The sequence below is a fragment of the Eptesicus fuscus genome, chromosome 7 (genome assembly GCF_027574615.1).
Source record: "Eptesicus fuscus isolate TK198812 chromosome 7, DD_ASM_mEF_20220401, whole genome shotgun sequence".
Lineage (NCBI taxonomy): Eukaryota > Metazoa > Chordata > Mammalia > Chiroptera > Vespertilionidae > Eptesicus > Eptesicus fuscus.
In genome coordinates this window covers 48,718,606-48,746,027 of record NC_072479.1, presented here as the reverse complement: position 1 = coordinate 48,746,027, position 27,422 = coordinate 48,718,606, and the positions used below count along the sequence as shown (strand labels likewise).

General features: G+C 34.8%; 1 protein-coding gene across 6 annotated transcripts in view; it reads left to right on the top strand.

Moving 5' to 3' along the window:
- Positions 1 to 27,422, top strand: part of USP15 (ubiquitin specific peptidase 15) — a 123,085-nt gene that overhangs the window by 92,881 nt on the left and 2,782 nt on the right. For 4 of the 6 annotated variants that reach the window (XM_008148737.3, XM_008148735.3, XM_054718913.1 and 1 more), the window contains 13 exons: positions 12,059 to 12,232; positions 13,306 to 13,464; positions 13,544 to 13,768; positions 17,928 to 18,011; positions 18,102 to 18,196; positions 18,293 to 18,484; positions 19,340 to 19,455; positions 19,636 to 19,908; positions 20,944 to 21,014; positions 21,362 to 21,477; positions 22,089 to 22,238; positions 24,104 to 24,207; positions 27,126 to 27,214. In XM_008148737.3, coding sequence (XP_008146959.1) covers positions 12,059 to 12,232; positions 13,306 to 13,464; positions 13,544 to 13,768; positions 17,928 to 18,011; positions 18,102 to 18,196; positions 18,293 to 18,484; positions 19,340 to 19,455; positions 19,636 to 19,908; positions 20,944 to 21,014; positions 21,362 to 21,477; positions 22,089 to 22,238; positions 24,104 to 24,207; positions 27,126 to 27,214 — 1,848 coding nt within the window. Of the gene's footprint in view, positions 1 to 5,306; positions 5,453 to 11,700; positions 11,789 to 12,058; positions 12,233 to 13,305; positions 13,465 to 13,543; positions 13,769 to 17,927; positions 18,012 to 18,101; positions 18,197 to 18,292; positions 18,485 to 19,339; positions 19,456 to 19,635; positions 19,909 to 20,943; positions 21,015 to 21,361; positions 21,478 to 22,088; positions 22,239 to 24,103; positions 24,208 to 27,125; positions 27,215 to 27,422 lie in introns of all 6 variants that reach the window. The other 2 variants (XM_054718915.1, XM_054718914.1) reach the window with 2 other exon arrangements.

Here is a 27,422-nt window from a genome sequence, read left to right as displayed (position 1 = left end):
TGCCCCCTGGTAGTCAGTGTGCGTCATAGCTACTGGCCGGTTGTCTGATCGTAATGGTCACTTAGGCTTTTATATCTATAGATTAGATAGACATTGTGCCTAGCTTATATATTATAGACAATTCAAATTCAACAAGACTAAACGTATATCCCCAGAATCCTCATCCTTTTCTTACATTCTCTTGTAAGTAAACCATCCATCTAGTAACTCAAGTAAAAACCGTGAGACTTATTAGCCCAAATCCTGAGCATTCTACTGCCTCTTAAATATCACTCTCTTGTCAGTACACTGTCTCAGTACTTGAACATCTTTTATGTGAACTATTAACACATTTCAGACCAGTAGTTTTATTGCTAGCTTTACCCAGTGGCCAGATAAATTTCTGTTGAATGAGTACAAAAACATTTTACATAAATGTTAAAGCTCACTTGCATTTTGAAGTTTTATTGCATGTTCTTACAAGTTAATATCTTTTTAAAGTATATTACTTTGTAACAAACACTGTGTAATATGAAGCGAGAATTCTCGTGATCGTCTACAACGTGTTAAAATACTCGTTTAGAACTCAATTCTTGGTTCCATGGTTTATCCTCTTCCAGTCCATTTAGTAGACTGCTTTGAGTCATTGTTTTAAAATGCAAATATGATTGTTATCTCCTTGCTTAAAACCCATTTCCCATCATCTAAAGGATAAAATCCAAACTAAACCCTACCTACCTCTTTAGCCAAAACTGAAGGTCCTTGAAATTCCTTATGTTTCAAACCTCTTTGTGTACACTGTCACTTTTTCACTAGTTGTCTTTCCTACACCTCCTGTTCCCTCTTGTTTTATTCTGGCAAATACTTATTATATAGTGAGAATCATGAAAGTAGAGATATCTTTGGTTTTCTTTTATATCCCCAATGCTTGGTATACTCTCAGTAAGTACATTGGAACAGTGCTTCTCACAGTGTGTCTATGAATGAGACAGTGCTGGTCGGCAATAAAATAAGTATAGAAATTAAGAGTAAGTGGTCCAAAACTTTTATAGGAAAAGTTTACATCTAAATCTAATAAACATGGGGCAATGGTTTTTATTTCATTTTTCTAATGATTCATCTGTGACAATTTGGTGAAAATTTTTACTTCTTCACATAGATGGTTTGAGAATATACTGCATTAGAAAAGTTAGCATGGAAGGAGACTTGATTTGGGGTGTTAAACACACAATACAATATACAGATAATGTATCTTAGAATTGTACACCTAAAACCTATATAATTTTATTAACCAGTGTCACTCCAGTAAATTCAATTTAAAAAAGGAAAACCTACCAGACATGGCCCTGGGCGGCTGGGCAGCTGCCATCTGAGGCTTGCCTGTGCCTCGTTCGTTGGCTGGGCAGCTGCTATCCAAGGCTTGCCTGTGCCTTGGGCCAGCCATGGGCAGCTGGGGGGCTGAGGAGACTGGGGACTCCAGAGGCAGGTGCCCCAGCAGGGCTGAGGGGATTGGTCGCCGCCATCTAGTGGCTGTGGGTGACGCCATCTTTGAGGGTGTGACCGTCAATTAGCATATTCCCTCCTTATTGGCTGTGGGCGCCGCCATCTTTGCACGGCATGGGGGTCAATTAGCATATTCCCTCTTTATTAGATAGGATTATGCTTTGGTTGGTTGAACTGACAACCAGACACTTAGCAAATTAGGCTTTTATTATATAGGATTTACTCCTTGCAATCAAAGGGTCAGAGACCTAACAATATATAAAGTCCAAGAAATACTACAGTTTATGTCCCTCCAATGTATTTGATCTGTAGCACTTAGATTAGGCTGCCATGTTAATCATAGCTTGGCAAAGCATACCCCCACCATGCAAATAGTTCCTTGAATGACTTCTGTGAATGATATGAAAAAAAAATTTTTTTTAAGGACATTATTTCTATAGTTCTGGAGATTCTTAAAATAATCTGTTCTTAATAAATATATGTTGGATGATTATTTAGATAAATTTAAAGTTTTTATTTTAAAGACTAGAGGCCCGATGCAGAAATTTGTGCATTGGGGGGTTGTCCCTCAGCCTGGCCTGCACCCTCTCACATCTAGGACCCCTTGGGGGATGTCTGACTGCGGAAACCAGGCCTAAACCAGCAGTCGGACATCCCCCAAGGGGTCCTAGATGCAAAAATTTTTTTTGCACCAAGTGGCAAGCAGCCAGGAAGGAGCCAGAACCAGTGCTGGGCGCTGCACTGCTCGCTCTCATCCCTGCCCACTGTGCCTGCTGCCGCAGCTCGGTAGTGCTGCTGCGGAGTCAGGTGAGACTCCTGCCGCCGCAGCTGCGTTCGCCCGCCCTGAGCTCGGCTTCTGGCTGAGTAGCACTCCCCCTGTGGGAGCACACTGACCACCAGGGGCAATTCCTGCATTGAGTGTCTGCCCCCTGGTGGTCAGTGCACATCATAGCGACTAGTTGACCGGTCGTTCTGTTGTAATGGTTACTTAGGCTTTTATCTATAGAGATAGAGATAACTAGAAACCTTCATGGTTCATACTGTCACATGCAGTCTTTAAATTTCTGTTTCAACTCACCTTAAGTATTTATTGGATGTGGGCCTAGGATAATGAAATGATACAGAGTAATATGTGACTTGGTAGTTGAACCAGTTAAATTTTTAAATAATTTTTTCTGTTGTTTCTTCCTGTATGCCTTTGCAGAAGAACCAAAAGATCAATAAACCACACAGTTCTTAATACTTATTTACTAAAAATTGTTTCTTTACTGAATATTAAGTGCAAGGGACTGATCACATACAAAATTATAAAGAATTATTGTTTTTCTTAAACTGACCTTTAACTATTTTGCTTGCATAAAATGTTGGCATTTATTTCACTATGAACCAGTTTTGAATTATTAATCAGGTAGTAGATAAGACACTAAACATTAAAATTTAATTCATAAACTTTAGTTTTTAAAAATAAATATAACTTATACTAATGTTTATTAATATTATTAGAACCATTTGGTTTTAGCATGCTTCCCATAAAGTGAATGTGTAAACATAAAATCCCTCACTAAATACCCTGTTACTTTAAGAAATTAGACATTTGCTATTATAGTCTAGTAGTTTTAAAACTTCATTTAAATACACATACCAGAAACTTTATAGCATTTTCCTTTGTGTAATCATTGTCAGTATTCGAGAAGCTTTCATACTTATATTGCAAGTGGTTCTATCCAATTTCTGCGTTTAGCTTTTAAGATAAAAATCAATGGTGTTTGCCCTATCCGGTTTGGCTCAGTGGATAGAGCGTTGGCCTGCGGACTGAAAAGTCCCAGGTTCGATTCCGGTCAAGGGCTGTACCTTGGTTGTGGGCACATCCCCAGTAGGGGGTGTGCAGGAGACAGCTGATTATGTTTCTCTCTCATTGATGTTTCTAACTCTCTATCCCTCTCCCCCTCTCTGTAAAAAAATCAATAAAAATATATTTTAAAAATAAAATAAATAAAAATCAGTGGTGTTTACATAATTATGGCTCTTTTAGCACCAATAGCTCTAGTTACAGATTTACTCATGGCAAGTAACAGTCTTTTTGACAATCTTAGAATTCTTTTTACTCAATTCTGTAGATGAGGAGGGGAGGGAATTATTAACATTTCTTTGCTAGCCAAGAAAATGTTTTCCATTAGATCTCATACTTCTTGGGAATTTTTTTTAAATTCAAGTTGTGTGTATAGAAGAAATTCCATAGATTTTGAAGGAAAGAGTGACAGCAAGGACTTTAAGTGAAGTTTAATTTTATTCATGCTTTAAAAATATTGACCATCTACACTAATAAAAGAAAAATGCTAATTGACCGTACCTTCGCTACACCCACAGCCAATCAGAGCGAGTATGCAAATTAACCCAACAAAGATGGTGGTTAATTTGCATATGCTGAGGGAGGGAGGAGTGGAGACTGAAGACAGCATAGAAGGAAGAGGGAGGGAAAGCAGAAAGCAAGGTGGCTGCCAGAGGGAAAGCGTGGGCGGGGTGGGTGGCGGGCGGCGGAAAAGTGCGGGGCGGCAGCGGAAGGGAAAGCACGGGGCAGCAGTGGCGGGAGGGAAAGCGCAGGGGGTGCAGCGGCTGCGGGAGGGAAAGCGTGGGGTGGGGGGCAGAGACAGTGGGAGGGAAGGGAAAGCACCAGGCGGCGGCAGGAGGGAAAGTGCAGGGCAGCGGTGGCGGTGGGAGGGAAAGCGCAGGGGGGGCAGTGGCTGCAGGAGGGAAAGCGTGGAGGGTGGGGGGCGGCTACGGCTGGAGGAAAAGCATGGGGTGGGGGTGGGGGACAGAGGCAGCAGGAAAAGCGCCCGGGGAGGGGGGGGTGGCAGTGGCGGGAGAGAAGCCCGCCAGAAGCCCTGTTCTTGCAGGAATCTTCCTGCAACGGGCCTCTAGTATTAATAATAATATTATTAATATATAACATAATAATGATATATGTTAAAATACTAGAACATTACTGTCTAGTTCAAAAATGCTGCCGTAAAATTCCAATGTTTTAAGTAGAGTATATGCTAGTCTTAACTGACTAGTTGGGAGTGGGGGGAACCTAGTTCAATAAGTTTTTTAAACTAAAAATAAAATAAAATGAAAGTTATATCCCCTTATATCTCATTTACTTAAATATGTTCTTTAAAGAAAGCTTGAAGAGAGAATGGCAGTGCCAAATGGAAAAGCTATATAATTGTCTTTGCTTTCCCAAAATAGGTGGCATAGCTTCAGAATTGACATGAGATTTTCCTTTACTAGGGGAAAAAAGTCAGAAAAGATAAAATATCAGGTGTCTTAAAAATACCTCATTATTTAAATCTACTTGATGAAGGGGCAGGCTTATATTTGTAGTTCTTCATTGTAAAAGTATTTATTACAGTTTCCTGTCTCATCTATTTAATTACTCAACTATAGTCAGTATTCCAGTATTAACAGAATGCTTCAGGATTATACAGTACCTTTTTAGAATGTTTTCACTATTGTCATGACTAATTGAAAAACAGTAACATGGCAAATATGAAAATTCTTTATCCATCTAATATTAAAATCTAAAAAGAAAAAAAAATGGGAGGGTGGGTATTCTAAGATTACTTGAACGATGGATTACTTCATATTTTTTCAATCATAATGAAATGGTTTTCTCATTTTAGGTTGAGTTTTTATTTTTAGTATTGATTGGTTTGAAGGTGTAGCTACTTTTTATTAAAGGACTGTGAGGGGCTTTACATTTTGATCAGTTACAGAATGAGTTATACAACTCAAAGGCTTTAGGTAATCAAAAATTAAGTTTGTTTTCTTTCCTGTTCTAGTTACCGGTTTACTAAAATAGTGAGCATACATGATCACTTGAAAATTGGGCTTCTGGAGCACCTGAACAGAAAGGGAGTGGTTCATAATCAGCATTACAAAAGACAACTTTCTCTTTTTGAAGGGGATTACTTTGGCTATTTTCCAGGTACTGGGGAAATTCCAGATTCATTACAAATTATTGGGATTGCTACTAATTATTCATTTCCTAAAACATGTTGATTACCGATTTGAGATTTGGTAATATAGTCGAACTTTATTTCACTTCAACAATTTTTTAAAACTATGTAGAACTTTATAGTGAAATACAAATTTAGACTCCTATGCATCAGTTTTTCAGAGAGCTCTAGAAACATCAATCTTATTAATAACATATTTAATAGGAGAACTTTTTAAAAGTAATGTAAGAGCAATAGAATTTGTGCATGTGTATATAAGGAAAAGTTATGTGCAAAGCATTGTAGTCTTTCTAAATAATAAAAAAATAAAGTTTATTTTATATAGTATTCCAATTTTAAGAAGTTGGGTTAAGGATGAAAATTTATAACGAGAGTTTCTCATAGAGAATTAAAACTTTATGCATTCTATTTTTTAATAGTTTTTCATTGTGGCAGTGGTTAAAGGTCTATACACATTGAACCTTATAGCAGAATGTCTACTTGATGAGACATTTGATTATTTAGAAGAATTCTCTAGAATTTTTATATCTTGTTACAATACAGGTTGAAGATTTGGGGGAAAGAAGCCTTCATAAAAATATATTTCTAACTATTTTTCTTTCATTTATCTTTTACTTATACGTATTTAGCTTGATAGCATTCACACTAGTTACTTCCTTATTAGGCAAGTCTCTTTAGGCATTACAGGATTTGGACTTTATTTTTGAGTTGTAGGACTTTTAGACAGGTTATATTATATAACAGGGTGCAATTCAGATTTCTTTAGTCAAGTGTTTTCCTTCTACTCTCAATCTCTGTAAGGACTGCTTCTGATCTTTCTACCATACAGGTTTTCATTCAATCAATACACTTTATTGAGGTATGTGCCAGGCATTGTGCTAGACTCTGAGGTACAAAGGAGAATAAGACATGTACTCTGCTCTCAAGTTTAATATAATTGAGTTCAAGGTATAGAGTTAGCCCAGAGGAAAGAGTATTATTGTTCTTCCTTGAGGTGCTAAGGAAGATGTAATGTTTGTAAGAGGTGCTGAGTGTTAAAGAATAAATAGTAATCTTACAGGGGAAGGATATTCTAAGAAGGGAGGAGTACACGCTAAGGCTCAGTTTAAATCATTAAACCTAAGAATATGTCTTAAGATCCTAATTCAGATTTACATTCAAGAATACTCTTATTACTCGTAGTTTTCATTTTAAATGCATATGTAAGCATAAATAGAGAACCACAAAGCCACTTTGAGGAATAAATACTTAGCAGTACTGTCTGCTCACAAAATGATTGACTTACACATACACCGGCCATTTTCATCATTCCTTATGAATCAACAACTTTTTATAACAGCTTATGTCTCAAAACCTTCTATTTAGGCAGCTAGTCGTTATATCACAAAGGCTAAATTAATGAATACCCAAAGCTTACCAAATAATATGAAATGTAGTTTTTTAATCCTTAGGTCTTTAAATGCTCTTGTCAATTTTGCACACTTTAACTTGCCTAAGGATCATAAAATATATTTAAATAAAGAAATATTTAGCCTAGTTAATGAGTACATTTGACTCATCATTAATGTAAATCTTTCACTTTTTCTCTTTTGCATTAAGAATTGTAAATACTGGTACATAATATTTTTCTTTATTCTCATTATTGCTTTATTTTTAACATGGTATTTGACAGAATTCTCAATTTTAGGACCAACTCTAGGCACACTTATGATGTAAACAAAATGTGACTTAAGGTAATATATTGAATGATCAAGCACATTACTTCATATATTGACCTCATTTTTTGGTGATTAATTGTAAGAGATAGTTCTCCCTGAAATATTGAAGTATTAGCATATGTCAATGTCAGACAGTTGAAATCAAATTAAGAGAGGTAAAGTTCAAAATGGCAAGTGACTGGTAGAGTGTCATAAAACTCCTAAATAACCACAAAAATAGAATATTAATACTGTCTCTATAATTTCTTTTGTTCTTATGAAACATTCATATACTATTTTGCTAAGAAAAACCAAGTATATTATGGAAGGATGAGTTTGTTCTATTTTACAGTTTAAGAATCCTTGAAAGTAAGAGATGTATCTACATAGGCACAACATACGTTGTGTGTGACTTCTAATCCATATTACATTACTCAGTAAAGTATCTTACAAGTTAAGAAGGAAATTTCCTATGTCAGCACTTGTATGAATCTTAATACATGTGTGTCTTAAGAAAGGAATTGTTTTAGGAACAGAACTAACCAGATAGGAAAGTGATATTTTTTTGTAGTAGAACTTTTGAGAGAGATGCTTCAGAACTCTGGTTTTGATTTTTATTATTGAACTAATGAAAATTATTTTAAAAATACATTTACTGGTGCCAGTCCATGTATCAAATTTTCTTATATTTGTCAAAGATGTTTATTTTTCTAAAATAGCCTCATATTGAATAATGAGTTGCATAAATCACAAATCAAGCTGCCTGACCAACTTTAAGAAACTGTCTTCTTTCTTCAATCAGAGTGATGGCACTTAATACTGATATCATCTGGAGTATGAAAATATTTTAATTGTTTTACCTCTATTACAGTTATGCCTTGAAATTTATATCAGAAGTTATAAGAACTTAATATTTTAATTGGTTTTTATACTATGTCAAGAATATAGTGACTCCTAGAATAATGTTATTTTTAAGTAGAAAAGCATGGTATTTTCAGGATGAGGTAGAAAAGTCTGACATCAGTTTAGTTTTTAAACTATTATTATATTGTGCATTAGAACAATTAAACTGGCTATTGAATTTCTGTATTTATATATGTGTTTACACAATTTTTTAGAAAATCTAGCTTGTGAGTTTCTTAAAACATGTTCAACGAATAGTATGTTTTGGGGGGGCCATTTAGGACTTAATGGTTTAAATATAAGGTTTATCTCAAAATATATTGGTTATGATATCTTGACAGGCAGTTACTTATCTTTAAAACTGTGTTTGTTGTTTAATTTGTTGACATTGAATTATATTCAGTTACAAACTGATATGTGTCACTATGAAAATGAGCACTGGTCTCTGTGTCAGGGACTTTTTAAAAATCCATTCAGAGACACACTGCAGATAGTGAACTAAATGAAAATCAGACAAAGGGGTGTAATAGGTGGTGGTTCTTCTTTTGATTTTAGTATTCAAGTACAAGTGCTTGGAGAAATTTGGTATTATATATTATAAGCAAATATATTTTTGCCTCAATTAGTAATTTTTTTTCAACAAAAATTTGAGTACTCTGTGCCAAACAGTGAAAGGAGTTTTTTCTTAAAAGAGCATAAATACATTAGTAAACATAGGCAAAAACTTTTTTTTAAGTATTTTTATTAATTTCAGAGAAAGGGGGAGAGAGAGAGAGAGACAGGGACAGAGAGAGACAGAGACAGAGACATCAATGTTGAGACAGAATCATTGATCAGCTGCCTCCTGAACACCTCTACTGGGGATCAAGCCTACAACCTGGGCCTGTACCCTGAGTGGGAATCAAACTGTGACCTCCTGGTTCATGGGTCAAAGCTCAACCATTGAGCCACACTGGCCGGGCTAGGCAAAAACATTTTTATTAAGCATACGTTTATTGTAGGCGTACTAAGTGCCAAGTGACATGGGTGCTCAGTGCTGGAGATATGAAGTGTATCATGATTCCTCCTGTCATGGAGGTCTCAATCCATTCGGCAAGACAGACAAACTAAAAATTAAAGGTACAATATGTCATAAAATAAGTGAAGTAATAAAGTGAGTGCTAAGCACTGTGGAAACATCTATTAGGAAACAATGTAAGGGAGTCAGGGAAGGCTTCCCAGACAGGATTCCTAAATCTTTTTTTTTTTAATATACTTTAATTTCAGAGAGGAAAAGAGAGGGAGAGAAAGATAGAAACATCAATGATGAGACAGAATCATTGATTGCTTGCCTCCTGCATGCCCCACACTGGGCATCGAGCCCACAACCCAGACATGTGCCCTGACTGGGAATTGAACCGTGACCTCCTCGTTCATAGGTTGATGCTCAATCATTGAGCCACCCAGTTGGGCAGGATTTTTGAATCTTGATGGTTTAGTAGAAGTAAGGCAAAGAAGGAACATTTTACATAGCTGGAGTAATGTCGCAAACTTACAGAGAGAATGCAAGGAGGTCACGGAACCACAAGTAATCAAGTAAGGCTGGGATGGAGTTTTTTTTAAAAAAGGTATTGGTAAGGGATGAGGCTACATGGGTGGGCAAAAGATAGACTCTTTTAGAGATCTAAGACTTTAATCTGAAATTGCTATTAAAGAATTTATAGCAAGGAACATGTATAGAAGATCACTCTGATGCTATTAGTAAACTAAGAAATTTTCAGTTATATTTGGAAGATAAGGATATATGTGAATAATTAAGTACAAACAATATTCAGAAATTTATGTTTGCACAACTTGGTTATTTGAGGTGTTTCATAAAGCCATAAATTAGGTTCTTTGTATAACTAACTGTACTACAGACAGTAGTGGAATATTCTTAGTACAACCCTGAGTTGTGGTCAGATATAAGGAATTGAAAACTAATTGATAATTGCTGGAAATGTTGTCTGACTTCCCCTTTGCCTCAATGACTAGTGTTGATTCTATTTATACTAACTCAGATGATACTACTAAGTGATGGCTTTATTCTGTATAGCCATGGTATAGTCTTGGTTGCCTCGCCCTAACTCCAGTGCTTGGTTTATAATTAAAAGGACCATCTAAAGGAAAAGAGAAAATGAAACTCAGAAGGTGTGTAACATTATGAAAGGTTGACATTTAAAAAGAGTTAAGCAGAAAGGTAGAAAGGGATCCTTTCCCTAATTGCCTCTTGCATTGTAACCTACCTCTATCTTTTTGCTTATATAAAAAAAAATTTCTGCTGAAAATGGCATATTAATGATTCTAAAGCTTATATAGCCAACCCCAAATATTTTTAACTGTTTATATGGTTTTCATTGCCTAAGAATTAATATAACAAATTCCATGATGGTATAGGCAGTCACTCCTTTTGCCTTGACATGGGGGCTAGACTACCAATTTGGACAGTATTATCTTTATTATATAAAAAACTTCCCAACATAGATATTATGGTTACTTAAGTAAACACAGTTTGATTTATAATTGAAACCACAAAGTAGAATACCATAACTTATTTATTTTTGATTGAATATGCCTAATTTTGGGGTTTTAGCCGAACAGTACATGTATATAGTCATAGATTATAGCATCCAAGTTATCACCATGAATCCAGTAGTCTGGACCTTTCATAGCTATCAAGACTAAGTTAACCCAAATGAGTGGTGAGCAAGCTTTGAAAAACTTTGACTTCTATTCATATAAATCTAAGTTCTCATAAGAGTGGATTTCTAGCCCTAGCCAGTTTGGCTCAGTGGATAGAGCGTCGGCCTGTGGACTCAAGGATCCCGGGTTCAATTCCTGTCAAGGGCATGTACCTTGGTTGCGAGCACATCCCCAGTGGGGGGTGTGCAGGAGGCAGCTGATTGATGTTTTTCTCTCTCATCAATGTTTCTAACTCTCCCTCTCCTTTCCTCTTTGTAAAAAATCAATAAAATATATATTTTTTAAAAAGAGTGGATTTCCCACTACTTTACATACCACCAGCTTCACTTAAAGCACTTTGCCACTTTCCTCCAAGAAAAATATCTTCAGAAAAAAAAAAAAGTTACCTATATGTCTGTGTCATTCATTATATATTCTTAATACTCTAGGCCTCTAATCAATAAAGTTATAGTGGGTTCATATTATATGGTATTATCAGCTTAAAATTATTCCATCCTGAGATAAAATATTGTGCAAAAATTATATTTCAGCTTTTTATTTTAAATCCTGAATTATTTAATTCAAAATAGAAAATAGTTGGAGAAGTAACTTATTCATATTTTTTTTAATCTTGCCATAGAGGAAAATTTGATTGTTATGATATTGAAGAAGAGCTTGAAGAAGTAAAAACACACTTATCCAGAGTTCACATAACTAAAAAAAAAAGTTCACATTAACTTTTTTTTTCAGACTCATTTAATCAGTATTATTCCAGCTAAAAATGTCTGACCAAATGAAAAATTTAAAGCCTGCTCTTTCGTGATAAGGAATTGACAATGAAATCAGTAAATACTCTTTTAAGTTAATTTTGTGCTTGCACTCTATCTCAGTTTTTACCTACTCAGGCTAATTTGCAGGTGCCTGGGATGAGTAGACAAGCCATAATATCTACCAATCAAGTAAAAGAAGGAAAGAAAAGTCTGAGCTACCCTCCCAGTTAACAAGGTAGTTTGCTGTGGTTAAAATTAATGCAGATTTTACAGCAACAAATATTAGCATTATCATTTATTATAAGAAATTGATTTGAAATTTGGGAAATGAATATTTGAGTGCGTATTTTGAGTGTTTATTTAACCAGTTATTTATCGGTGCAAGAGGCCATCATTTAAAATTTTCTCTATATGTTGTAGCAAATCAGTTTGTTTCTTTCTTCATGTTTAATATGTTTAACATGTGTGGTTACTTTAACTTGAAAATATATTTTATTCTTTGCAGTGTTTGAGCAACACACCTCCGCTTACTGAATATTTCCTCAATGACAAGTATCAAGAAGAATTGAATTTTGACAATCCCTTAGGAATGAGAGGTGAAATAGCTAAATCTTATGCTGAATTGATCAAGCAAATGTGGTCTGGAAAATTTAGCTATGTCACACCAAGAGCTTTTAAGGTTAGTATAGTACATACATTTTCAATGAGGGCTATCTCCACTCCTAGAGGACAAAAATTGGTTCTCATGGCTATTATAATGGTTTGTAGCCTTGCAAAGGGACACACAGCACCATAAATAAAGAGTATTATTTCTGGTATTAAATTTTCAAGCTGGGGGGGGATGGGACAAGTGATTAATTTAAAAATATCTTTAAAGGCTCTGAGGGGTGGGGAGGAAAGTAATGATATAATGAAATTTTATGTGTAATTCTTAAACTTCTAAATTTATTCTAATTTATAAAGTAGTGACTTCTTAGAATCAATACAATCTAAAGTAGTTTAGTTTGTTACTAAAATTTTTTTTTAATTAAACAGTTTTCAACCATTTTTATACAAACATCTTGAATGACAGTTACATAGGACATGTAGGCAACATTTTATTATCTGTATAATAGTTCTTTAAAACTAAAAAACAACAATAAAAAAGTCTCTGGCATTTAACTTTCTAAACCTTGGACAAACCAGTTCCCAATCCTTTCCCACGTTTAGTTTCATGAGTTTCATTTTGTTAAAAATTGCTGTGTAAATAGGCTTTTTATATCTGACTCTTTTTTCACATTTCTTTTTAGTCTCATCAAAGAAATACTTAGTACTGCAAAGAATAAGAACATTATATGTGAACATGCATATTCCCGTTATCTATATGAGATTTCATCCTCTTTTTACACACAGAAACAAAATGAGAACTATGTAATTTTTTCTAGTGACCCAGAAATCTTGAATTTTAGTAATTCTTTTTACAAAACTTTACCATATTTCCTCCTTGTTCTTTCTTCAGATCAACATTTCTGTTTTATAGACTAGTTATTTTAAAATATTTTAGATATGTAATTATATGTATTTCTATGTGTAATTATCATATTTGCAAATGATTTAAAAAAAAGTGTCCATAGATGATTTGGGTTTAAATAAATTTTTGCAAGTGGATGAATTCACAAATAGAAATCCATGAATAATAAGAATTAGCTATGTATTTTTTTTTTAATCAATCTTGTCCCTAGAACTGATTTTATACTTTTGCTTTTCTTACAGACACAGGTAGGACGTTTTGCACCACAGTTCTCTGGATACCAGCAGCAGGACTGTCAAGAACTATTAGCTTTCCTGTTAGATGGACTACATGAGGATTTGAATAGAATTAGGAAAAAACCATATATACAATTAAAAGATGCTGATGGAAGGGCAGATAAGGTAAATTTAATTATGTTATTGTCACCATTGTTTTAATAATATAGTATCTCTGTGTAATATGTGTCTGTTTTTCTTATAGGTAGTTGCTGAAGAAGCCTGGGAAAACCATTTAAAAAGAAATGATTCTATCATAGTAGATATATTTCATGGCCTTTTCAAATCTACTCTAGTTTGTCCTAAGTGTGATAAGATTTCAGTAACATTTGATCCTTTTTGTTACTTGACACTTCCATTGCCCATGAAAAAAGAACGTACCTTGGAAGTTTATTTAGTTAGAATGGATCCACTTACCAAACCTATTCAGGTAAGTAATGATTTTTTTTTTTGCTTTTGCTATTTTTATTAAAAATTAGTATTGAGTTCTTATGTCTCAAGAACAATCTAATAATAATAAGTTTGTTTATGTAAGATTATATAAGCTAACTATTTCAAAAATTAGTACAACTTTTTATAAACTTGAAAGCATGAGGGATGTGCAAAGTATCATTATTTGTCATGTAAAAACAAAATTCTCAAAGGCTTTTTCTTATCAAAGGACATTAGAGGAGAGCCTCAAAAGAAGGTGTAACCAGGGAAGTAGAAAAGAATAAGAAGTAGTAGTATAGGAGAGGAGGAAGATGGCGGCGTAGGTAAACTCCTGTACTCACCGCCTCCCACAACCACATCAAAATTACAACTAAAATACAGAACAACCTTTATTCAGAACTGCTGGAAAGTTGGCTGAATGGAAGACCTACAACTAGAGAAGTAAAAAAGAAAGTACACTGAGACTGGTAGGAGGTGCAGAAGCGAGGAACGAGCTGGTCCAGCACCCGTGTGTGCCGCTTTTTTAATCAGAAGGGAGATCATCTCTGAGGAGGCCACTTGAAGGAGCAAGGGGTCCCAGACCCCTACTCCAGGGTCCCAGATCTGGGAAAAGAAGTCCCTATGAGCAGTAAGAATTATGGACTATAAAAACCAGTGCTAATTGGGGCTCAGTGACACAGAGGCTGCTGGAGACCCAGCTGTTCCTCTTAAAAGGCTGGCAGCATGAATTGAACTTGCAAGGTCCTGCTTCCTCTGAGTTCCAGCACCAGGACGAGGCGGAACTAGATTGTATAGCATCGGGGCAGGAACTCAAGGGCAGCTTTCTCCCAGATGGAGGTGCTCCCAGGGTTCATTGTTCCTATGCTGGGACCTCCCTGGTTGTAGCCATTTCTGTTTGCTCCGCCCTGGTGATTCTCTAAGACCCTGCCTCATCCAATTTACAACCCCACCCAAGCTGTGTGCAGCAGCTTTTGCATATAAATAGCCTGTCCTTGCTCAGGCTAAAATCTCTCAAACAAGCTGCAGCTGGGTCCGGGAGCCCCAAACCTATCAATAAAATGCCCCAAATCCGGCACCAACACCAGCCTGCTTTGCTTCATATCTGGGCCTCTTCTGCATACTTCCAAACCTGATACAAAGAGGAGGAATCTGCAGATCTCTCTGTAACTCCTGGTGGGTGGCCCCAGACAATGGCTGACTTTGTATCTCCCTGGAGACCCAAGAGCCAGTGTTCAGTGTCAGTCCATACCAGATTACAACTCTACATATCCATAAGCGACACACTCAAGGGGCAGACTCAGTAAGCACCAACGCCCCACTGAAGCAAGTCCTGCTCTATAGAGGTGTCTCCTGCACAGCAGCTCTCCCACTGTAGTCACAACTGGTCCTCATAGCCAATTGGCCTGGAGGTCAATTCCTCCCAGTGACACCAACAACAAGTCTCAATTACAATAAGACCGTGCTCACAGCCCACAAAGGGGTGCACCTAGATAGAGCTCCCAGCTCAGACTGGCTAAGCCACTGGGCCCTATAGAACACCTACTACACAAGGCCACTCTACCAATTCTAGGAGACATAGCTCTATCCAATACATAGAAACAAACACAGGAAAGCAGCCAAAATGCGGAGACAAACATCACAAGTGGAAGAAGGCAAAATACTGGATATAGAGTTCAAAACCATGGTTATTAGATTACTCAAAAATATTCTAGAAACCTCCAAAAAAATGTAAAGGACCAGTCAGAAATTAAGCATACACTGACTGAAATAAAGAATAATATACAGGGATTCAACAGTAGAGTAGAGGATTCTGATAATCAAGTCAACGATTTAAAATCTGAGGAAGCAAAAAACCCAACCAGAAGAGCAAAAAGAAAAAAGTATCCAGAAATATGAAGATAGTGTAAGGAGCCTTTGGAGCAACTTCAAGCGTACCAACGTCTGCGTTTCGGGGGTGCCAGAAGAAGAAAGAGCAAGATACTGAAAACCTATTTGAAGAAATAATAACAGAAAACTTCCCCTACCTGGTGGAATAAATAAACTTATAAGTTCAGGAAGCACAGAGTCCCAAACAAAAGGAACCCAAAGAGGACCACACCAAGACACATCATAATTAAAATGCCAAGGGCTAAAGACAAAGAATCTTAAAAGCAGCAAGAGAAAAGCAGTTAATTACCTACAAGGGAATGCCCAAATATCTGTCAGCTGATTTATTAACTAGAAACTATGCAGGCCAGAAGGGAGTGGCAAAAAATACTCAAAGTGATGAATAGCAAGGACCTACCACCAAGTTTCCTCTACCCAGCAAAGCTGTCATTTAAAACTGAAGGTCAGATAGCTTCACAAACAAGAAAAAGCAAAGGAGTTCATTACTTCCAAACCAGTATTATATGAAATGCTGAAGGGTATTCTGTAAGAAGAGGAAGAGGAAGAAGATAAAAAAAATATGAACAATAAAATGGCAACAAATACATACCTATCAATAAAATCTAAAAATCAAAATAAACGAATAAGAAATCTGATGAACAGAATAAACTGGTGAATAAAATAGAATCAGAGGCATGGAAATGGAACAGCCTGATGATTCTCAGAGGGAAGGGGGGGTGGGGGCGGAAAGAGGTTAAACATATTTTATGCATATATGCATTACCTATGGACACAGACAATAGGGTGGCGAAGGCCTGGGGCAGGGCTGGAACCAGTTGGAGGGGGTAATGGGGGGAAAGAGGGATATCTGTAATCTCAACAATAAATTTTTTTTTTAAAGTAGTAGTGTAGGGAAAAGTAGTTAATGGAGGGCGTATTCAGCAGTCATGCTAGGGAAGTCAATAATATATGGACTGAAAAAGTCTTGGTTGTATGATAGTATTGACAACATTTGTAACTGGATAAAAAAAAAAAAGAGGTGAAGACAGAAGCCACAGTGGATTGGTTGATAAGTGAATGGGAGGTGAGGATGTTATGATAGTCGGTGTAGACCAGTGATGGGCAACCTTTTGAGCTTGGTGTGTCAAACTTCGCCAAAAAACTGAGCATAACTCGGGTAGTGTGTTATTTTGAGGAAAAAACATTATTTCGCAAATGTTTCATCCTCAGGAGCAGCAAATGTTTCATCCTCGGCATGCGGCCGCCTCAGCAGCCGCGTGTCATCAGAAATGGCTACGCGTGTCAGTGCTGACACGTGTGTCATAGGTTCGCCATCACTGGTGTAGACACTGCTTTTAACAAGGTGTTTTTGGTTTTGGGGTTTTTTGGGGGTTTTTTGTTTGGTTGGTTGGTTTTTTTTTAAATCGGGGAAAACAATGAGGGACTATTTCGTTCTGATTTTTTTAGAGATGTGTATATAGTCCAGTGTTTGTGTACTACTCACAATAAAATGAAATAAAGGAAATTGCTGAGCTTAGGTTCCAGAGGAAGCAGCAGAGCATGGGATTCAGAGCATAGAAGGTAGGGTTAGTCTTGAGTTGGAAGAACAACACCTGATTCTCTTTGCATGTGTTGAGTGAGACAGAAAAGGACTCAAGTTTGTAGGGGGAAAGCAAGTTGGAGGTTTCTTCTCCAGTAGCATCTAATTTTCTCCAGATAATGAAGGGAGAAGTGGTAAAATAGAAAGCCTAAGGAATGCTGAAGATTTTAAGTAGTTACTGAGAGAATAAGTAAATAAGGGATATACACAGACTTCTGGCTAGCGCTGAGGAACCAGTTGAGATAGGGCAATGAATTTGTAGTGTACCAATCTTTAAAGTTGGGCAGTTTTCTCCAGTCTATGTGAATAGCTCTCTAAGAAAGTATAGCAAGAATAAAACTGAATAACAAATAACTAAAGGTTTTGCAATGGAGTAGTTGAAGTGAGGAATCATGTGAGGTCTAGATGGAAGGGTCTGAAGACAGGGAGCTAGTAAACTGGGGAAAAATTCAGAATAGGCCAAGAATAGGAAATAATGAGTTTCCAGTTCGACAAGTAAGTATACTTAGACAGTATCCCTGTTAAGAGTTTTAAGATATCATATGGATATTGTCACCCGGGATGATGTTATATTGGAGACACTGTGAGCCAAATGCCAAGAGAATGTGAGGAAGCAAACATGACATTGGTCTTACCTATTGAATATATTTTGCAAAGTAATAAATTCATTAAAATTTTTCTTGTTTCTTAGTACAAAGTGATTGTCCCCAAAATTGGAAACATACTTGATCTTTGTACAGCATTGTCTGCTTTATCAGGAGTACCTGCAGATAAGGTAAGATGATTCTGGGTTTGAAGAATGTTAGTTGGAGTTTATTTTTGCAGTGTTGTAAAACCAGCTCAATAGAAATTTTTTTTTTTTTAGATGATAGTTACTGATATATACAATCATAGATTTCACAGAATATTCACAACGGATGAAAATCTTAGTAGTATTATGGAGCGAGATGATATTTATGTGTAAGTATAAAATTCATTTTGCAAAACATCATTTGAGAAAATATTCAAAAGAATAACAAAAGTTTTCAGAATTTATTTTCAGCTTTGTCTTTATAGGTTTGAAATTAACATTAATAGAACAGAAGATACAGAGCATGTGATTATTCCTGTTTGCCTACGAGAAAAGTTTAGACACTCAAGTTACACCCACCATACTGGATCTTCACTTTTTGGTCAGCCTTTTCTTATGGCTGTACCACGAAACAATACTGAAGATAAACTCTATAATCTCCTACTTTTGAGAATGTGGTAAGTGTCAGATAATTCTGCATTAGATAAAATAAATAAATAGCTAGAGAAAGAAAAGGTGCATAGTACATTTGATAAGTCTGTATTATCTCTAGTTTGTTTAGCTAGGTAGCAATTTAAAAATCAAAGTATAGTCTAATCCTGTTTCTTGATCATGTAAAACATTACTGAGGTAATTTCACACCCAGGAAGCTTGAATTCTTTTAGCCATTTTCACCAAATGTTAATAGTTGGAAGAAAATAATAAAAATGTATCATGTATATACACTCTAAAATCATAACGAATGTCAGATGTTTCATCTCTTTATACACACTGCTAGTTCAAGAACTCATACAAATAAATAGTTTTATTTAAAAGGATAAACTGTCATGGTTGGTAGTATTATAAGACAAACACTCTTTGTCTTCCTAAAACCTTGAATTGAATTTTAAGGTAATCAAGAATGTCATTTGATCCCTTTCTTTTGTCCTTTATCGCTGACATATTTAGTATTCTTAAATACTTACTTTAATCGTTATGGTCTCATAACCCATACATAAAGATCATGTTACACATCTATAAATGATCTTAGCAATAATATATATACTTAACCTAACTGAGAATTTTTAAGTGGAGAAATTATTTACCACACACTTTTAACATATAAAAATATGTTAAAACCCAAGAAGAACAAATTAACTTTTTATGAAGACAGCCAAAACAAATGATTAGTCAGTTGCACATATGGAACTTTATCTTGAGTTGAATTCCAGTTATTGCCTTTAAAAGTTTTGTTTTATTTTATTGAAAGAATAGAAAACTTTAAGTTTTACCTTTATAGGACTGAACTTGTTTAATTTCTAATTTTATTTAAGCCGATATGTCAAAATATCTACTGAAACTGAAGACACTGAAGGATCCCTACATTGCTGTAAGGACCAAAATATTAATGGGAATGGCCCAAATGGTATACATGAAGAAGGCTCACCAAGTAAGACTTTCCTACTAAATTGTGAAAACTCTTCACTTGGATTATTGCCTCAGAAAAGTCAAGAGGATGGGGATTAAGGAACTAAAAGATATCAGCAAGCCTAGGAAACATAATGTTATTGTTAATAATTTTTAAATGCAACATTGAGTTTATTTAAAGATTTCTAATATCTAAAATTAGGTGAAATGGAAACTGATGAGCCAGATGATGAATCAAGTCAAGATCAAGAACTTCCCTCTGAGAATGAAAATAGTCAGTCTGAAGATTCAGTTGGAGGAGATAATGATTCTGAAAATGGATTATGTACCGAAGAAACTTGCAAAGGTCAACTCACGGGACACAAAAAACGATTGTTTACATTCCAGTTTAACAACTTAGGCAATACTGATACCAACTACATCAAAGACGATACTAGGCATATAAGATTTGATGATAGGCAGCTTAGGCTAGATGGTAAGTATTTGTGAAAAAATGGCTTGAAAACTAAACTTTAGCAAAAAGCATGTTATTTTTTTAGATGGAAACTATAAAATTCAACACATTAATTTTGATATTTACTTACCTATCTAAAGTCTTAAATGAAAAGCCTTAATTTCTAAGTATCCTATATAATAAAACCCTAATATGCAAATAGACCACAGAGGGAGGTGACCAGTGATGGCGAGGGGTGGGGCCAGTGAGTGGGCAGGGCCAGGCCACCAGCCAAGGCAGGTGCCAGCAAGAGACCCCCCAACTCCACACACACATACACCACCACCACCACCACCAGTCGCCCCGTAGATCGGCCCTGATTGCCAGCCAGGCCTAGGGACCCTACCCTATATATTGGGAACAGTCTCTTAGATTTAAAAATTAAAACCTGGCAAGGCTACTCTAACATGAAAAAACAGGATGATGCAGCGATGACATACATGGACTCTGGCTTGCACATTTTGTGGTCAGCCTGATTCTGACACTTATAACTGTGTGACAAAGCCAATTACTTAACTTCGCTCTGCTTCAGTTTTTCCACCCATAAGATGGGGAAAATGATACTACTGCCTCAGAAGGATCATGTTATGTACTACTTTTTATAACCAGGGCAAAAAAATGTAGCTGCCCATACAACAGCAAGATGCCTTGCGCCTGTATGAAAAGTATGGTCACTAGTGCATGTAGCATCCCGGATTGCAACAGGGATGTCCGAGGGTACAGACTGGGCTAAAGAACCCCACCCCCCGCCCCGTGCCTGAATTTCGTGCACCAGTCCTCTAGTACTAAAATAAATGTTAATGTTTATTAAATAGAGGTTGGACTTATGATTAAGTTTGTTTTGGTTTTTTAATTCCTAAAATACTATAATGGCTTAGAAATAGTGATTTGCCCTGATCACCTAATCAAAGTAAAAAGGATTATTTATTCTCATATATGTCTTAACATTAAAATACATTGATTTTAACATTAAGGCATATTGAATTTTAAAGAAAAAAAATATGTTTTCCACCTTAGAAAGATCTTTTCTTGCTTTGGATTGGGATCCTGATTTGAAAAAAAGATATTTTGATGAAAATGCCGCTGAGGTAAGTCATCACTTTTACTTTTTTATATTTTCCATCTTGATCACACTGTTTTGTTGCATTTTTTTGCTTCTACCAAATGTGTTTATTTTGCCAGTATAAAATTGGTTGGTTATGTACTAGGAAATATTTATTGGTTTTAAACATGCTTTTTGTTTATACTTTTTAATTGTTTTTAGGTGTGTATATAGAACTTATTTAGAAGTGTGGTGTAAATCTCAGCTGAAATAAGCTTTATGATTCTTTTGAGGAAGTTTGCGAGTTTTTCATTACTATTCATAGTAATATGGTATCACTAAAATGAGTTTTGTCTCATTTGTTCTCTTAACTCAAGAAATACTTCTCTTTAGGATTTTGAAAAACATGAAAGTGTGGAATATAAACCGCCTAAAAAACCCTTTGTGAAATTAAAAGATTGTATTGAGCTTTTTACAACAAAAGAAAAGCTAGGTGCTGAAGATCCCTGGTAAGAAACAAAGTTAAATAGTTGTTTCTAACTTTTTTAAGGCTTTATACTGAGGTATGTGGTACATCAAGTTATAAAGGTGATAACCAAATTCCCTTTGAGATTTTAAATAATAACTATTTATTTATATTACATTATTTTATTAAGAGGGATGAAAATGTCTTTAAAAGTATTATAATGTTAAGCTTTAATTCCACTACTATATTTTTCATAATAGTTACTTTTTCTTGAGAATTTTTAGCAGTGCTGCCATTTTGAGAGAAACTGTTTTAGGAAAATTGTAATATGTTTTGTGGTATTATTAATTTCATTATAGCCCAGAAATTTTTAGATTTTTCTAATACCTATATTTCAGTAGAGTTAGCATACTGAAATGTAAATAACCTAGCCTTCATCATTTATTTGAATACTTATTTACATATTAGTTAATAATAGTTAAATCTATTTGGAATATGTATTGAATATAAAAATAATGGGAATTCCTGTCAGTCTGGTGTATATTAGGCACACAATAACTGCTCACTAAAAAAATGTAGAACTTTTTCAACTTTTTTAATATATATTGTTTTAATTACCTCTATCAAGCTTTAAGTGCTTCCCTTCATTTTTAGGTATTGCCCAAATTGTAAAGAACATCAGCAAGCCACAAAGAAATTGGATTTATGGTCCCTGCCTCCAGTACTTGTGGTACATCTCAAGCGATTTTCTTATAGTCGATACATGAGAGACAAGTTGGATACCTTAGTTGATTTTCCTATCACGTAAGTTTTGATTATGCTTCATAAACATCAGACAGCTCTAACTTTTTTTAAGCATCAGGTAGCATTGGACACAGTCTCAGTTTTTGAGTGTATTTTTGAGTAGTTCTAACAGTTCATAACAATAACAATTTTTATTCCTACTTTGGAGATTTTTTCAGAGAACAAAAAAATATACTTGAAAAGAAAAAAAGAATAAAACTCATTCTGTATTACATTATTATGGATTCATTGTCCCTGTTTATAAATCTAAGATACTCATGTGACCTTGGTGATTTTGTTTTCCTAGGAATCAATCATCAATTATTCCTAAATATCCTTTTTATAAAAGATTAAAGTAATATATAAAAACAATAATGAAATTGTTTAGAAGGATAACACAGTAGTATTATTGTGTCACCCACCTTCAGTTTTCTTATTGTATTGTCCAGAGTATGATATCATATTCGTAGAAAGGTATGAAGTGGTTTGGAGATATAGCATCTTTGTAGTCCTCTCTTTTTAAGCTTTCACTGAATATAATTGAGAATTCAGAAGGACAAAAAGGGAATATTGTATCTCATTCATGTACTCCAGGAAGGACTTTATGAAACAAAATTATGCAACAAGAACTTCATACTTTTCCATTTTGCTAAAGAACATTAATAGTGTTTTTATACATTCCATGATATTTCTGCACCAAATTTACTTGATATAGTTAGTAACTAGACAAATGTTTAAGGCAGGTATATAAAGGTGATTGGAAGGAAATAAATGATAAAGTATTAAAAACATTCTGTGGATTGCTTATTCTAATTGGTGATTATAAATTTAAAATGTTGCCCTGGCCGATGTGGTTCGGTTGGTTGGAGCATCATCCCATACACTGAAAGGTCTCAGGTTTGATTCCTTGTCAAGGCACATACCCAGTTTGCAGGTTCAAACACAGTGCACGGGAAGCAACCAATCAATGTTTCTCACCTCTCTCTCTGTCTCTCTACTCCCCCCCCCCCCCACTCTTGTCTCTCTTCTCCCTCCCCCCCCCCCCTTCTCTCTTCCTCTTTCTCAAAAATCAATGGATACATATTCTCGGGTGAGGATTAAAAATAATAACAATAAATAAAATGGAAAATGTTTTTGTAATTATAGAACCAAAAAATGCTAATTTTCTCTTTTACAAAATTATGAGCCATCAAAGTTTTTAAGAATATGGCATTTTGACTATATAAGTACAAGCATAACCAGAAGTAATGATAATCTAGCACCTATTAGAGAAAGAAGTTTAGAATCATTATTGTTTTTCAATGAGGCGTGTACAAAAAGTGTAACCAGAAGTAATGGTAAGCTATAACATGGTCATGTTCCAGTTTCATGAGTGGCAGATAATAAATAGCTGATTACATCTCACAGAATGTTGACCATTTGGGATATACAGATTATCAGAACCAGGAAATGTAGAATAAATGTTGGGGGTTAGATATATTTAAATTATTATAATATATCCAAGAAAGTTGTTTTTCGCTATCCCTTTATTTTTCTTTAAATAATTCATTTCTTAAAATGACTTTAAAAATACAAAAAACAAAAAGGACTCAGATGGTAGGTAAATAGCAATGAATACTTTTCCTAGTGCCAAAAATTAAATGTATTAGCATAAAAACATTAATCTGAATAACAATCACTGGAGAATTTTTAAATTCTCATCCCCTAAGAAAATTTTTGCCAAAACATTCAAATCTCGGGAGTATATACATGATTTGCTTTATAAAGTTATTTGTCTCTTAATAATTTCTTTAGAGATGTGTATGTCAAACAACACTGACTGAGGGGAATAGAATTCATTACATGTAGGGAGAACATAAGACTAATTTAATCTGTCTTTAAAACAGTGACTTGGATATGTCGGAATTCCTAATTAATCCAAATGCAGGTCCTTGCCGCTATAATTTGATTGCTGTTTCCAACCACTATGGAGGGATGGGAGGAGGACACTGTAAGTTGACAGTTTACCTTTCTGCTAAAATCATGATGTTTGATAACTCCAGACTTTTTTCCTTAAGATATTTATTATTCCTTAAGGGGAAAATATGAGGTGTGTCTTACATGTAGTAGTTGTTCAATAAATACTGATTAATGAACAAATCTGCTTTTGAATGTTTTTTGACATCAGGATAGAGGATTAAATTATTCATACTCAGTTCATACTTTTATACTTGTCTGTTCAGGGCTACTATCCTTCCCCATTCTCCTTTCCCTTCCCTCTCTAATGTGTTTAATGTATGTTCTCCTGTAGATCATGCATCATTATTAAATGACATGATTGGTACTGTGCTATAAATCTCATCTTTTTCTCTTAATATAAGAAATGTCCATGTAGTCCATTGCTCCTAAACACTCATAACTTACATGTATCATATTTTATCTCTCTACTTACTTCATGATGGATATTCAAATTGCCTTTAACATTCTGACACCATAAGACTGATAAACATTATTGTTTATGCTCCCCTTTGTGAGAATTATTTTGAGCTACATACCCAGAAGTGAGATTGTTGGGTCATGAGTATTCAAGTACTTCCTGATGGCTCTCCAGGATGGTTGTACCAGTCTACACACTTTAGTTGATAGAGTTTTCATTGAACCATCTTTGCATTCCTGGAAAATCCAACTTATCTTTTAGTATTTTTTATATACCCTGTTGGATTTGGTTAACTAATTTTATTTAGGATTGTTACAATTAATTTGTGCTACACTGTGGAACTGCATCCTGTAATAATTAATGTGTAAATGAAATGTCTACCCTAATAAAACAGGCTGGGATACTTTATCTGTTTCCTGAAGCAGCTAGCATTGTATAGGAATTAACTATTCATGTAAGTCTAGTAGAATTAACCTGTAAAAATTCTCTTACCTGGGCTTTACAGCCTTAAACTTTTTATTTATGCCATGCTTTGTGAAGTCTATTCAGTTTCCTTTTTCCAAAAAGTGCACATTGTGGCATTTTCTTTTTTTCCAAAAATATATCTATGTTTTCCAATTTATATTAGAAGTTATTTATAGTACTCTTAAGCTTATTTTTTTCCTTTGTCTTTTCTCTCTTTTTTTAATTGGTCTTCTCAAGTCTTTCTTATTACTCTGTTCAAAGAATTAGCTTTACAGTTTATTTAATTTTCCTATCTATTACATGTATGTGTTTTATCTTATTGATTTCTTCTCTTCCCTTTGGTACATTTTTCTTCTTGCTACTTTGGGTTTGCTCTGTTGTTCTTTCCCAGCTTTTTGAGTTTGAATGCTTTTGGCTTTCCATTCCCCCCACCTCCCACCTCCCACCCCCAACCCCCTTGAAGGCTATAATAAAAGTACTAAATTTCCCTTTAAATACTGCCTTTATCTGTATCCCATTAAGTTTGGAATGTCATATTTTCAGCTATATGCTTTTCTAAATACATGGTTTTTATAAAACTCTTCTTTTGTTCTGAATTTTATTTTGTTACAGGCATTGTCTGTATTATATTAATCCATAGGAGGGTTTATTAAGGCTTTCATGTGGCTTAATAAATGGTCTGTTCCTTAATGTTTGTGTGCTTAAAAAATAGGTATTTTTCTATCTAAACATAGAGTTCTTCTCTAATAATTTATGCTTACCAAATGTATTCAAATTATTACTATTTCTGGTCATTTTTTATGCTTATTCTGTTTTTGAGAGGAATTTGTCGGGACTTCTACAGAGTGTTGTTTTACATTATTAATTGTATTTATGTTTATAATGGGTAGCTCTACTTTCTCTTTTGTTTCTTTTACCAGGATTTGAGGTTCTTTTGTTTTTCTCAGAATTATAAAAGTTAATCTAGCTTCCTATCATTTAATTTGCAAACTCTGTGTGCCTTTTTGTTGGATTTGCCTCTCTTATAAACTATATTGTTAGATTTTTGTCTTTTTATTGAGCCTAACAATGTTTCTTTTCATTTCTGAGGGTAGCAGTTGTGAGTTCAGATTGACAAATTTATGGCCCACAATAGGCTCCACTCAGAAGAACAATGCATTTGTTTTGTGATGGGCAGAATTATTTAGAAGTTGTGGCCTATAAAGTGTCACTTTTTAGAAGTTATGACAGCAGATAACTGTTTTCGGGACATTTTGCAACTTTGTTTCCTCAGTTATTAAATAGTTTATACAAAACATGGAATGGGGAAGGGGCAATTTTTTTAACTTCAAGATGAAGCAAAACTTTGAAACTTATGCAGATTAATCACTTTTTACCTTTCGCTTGCTCTGTACTTTTATTAAAGAATGAAAATTATTCTAGTGTAATAACCACTATAAATTAGTGGGCTAGTATTGTTGGAAATTTTTGTCATAGAAAATTTAAATTATAGTTAAAGTTTCAAACTTTGAAGTCAGAGACAGACCTGGCTTTGAATCCTAACTCTGCTACCTAACAGCTACACTGTTGGGCAAGATGCCTCCCTTTCTCCATCTCTGAAATTGGAACAATAATAATGATAATGCTTTCTTTATGAATAATTCATAGAAGGTGCATGCCACACTGCCTGGTACATGATAAGTGCTAATTACCATTTGTTGTCATTAGTATTGTTACTCTGTGAATTTTAAAAAAATAACAAATCCAAAAATAAATAAATAACAAATCTGTTCTGTTTGTCCTTGAGATGAAAAAAAGTTATAAATTCATCTTATGAAAAGTATCATAGGCATGTAGATTTTAGGAAATTATTCTAAAAACTTTTAATCAATGAAATCAGTTGAATGTGTAACAGATAGGCCTTACATAGATGATTATCATATGATTTTAATAGCTGTTCCTCACTCATATGATTTTAAGGTTTAAATGGTTCCCCCAGGAAACCATAAATCATTTCAGTTATGGAAGTGGTTATATTTTTTCATTAGATACTGCTTTTGCAAAAAATAAAGATGATGGAAAATGGTACTACTTTGATGACAGTAGTGTCTCAACTGCATCTGAAGACCAGATTGTGGTAAGTATGTCTTTTATTTTCTGAAAATCAAGAAAACCACTGTTTTAAAAGGCCCATGGGATACTGTAGTCTGTCTTCTAGCAAGTCTAATAGCTAAGAGAGACTTGCTCTGATTTAAAGAAATGTAAAATTGTCCCCTAAGTGAAAATTTCTTTTCTAAATTTGCCCACTAACAAATTTAAAAGTACAAATTGCAACGTGAAAATTT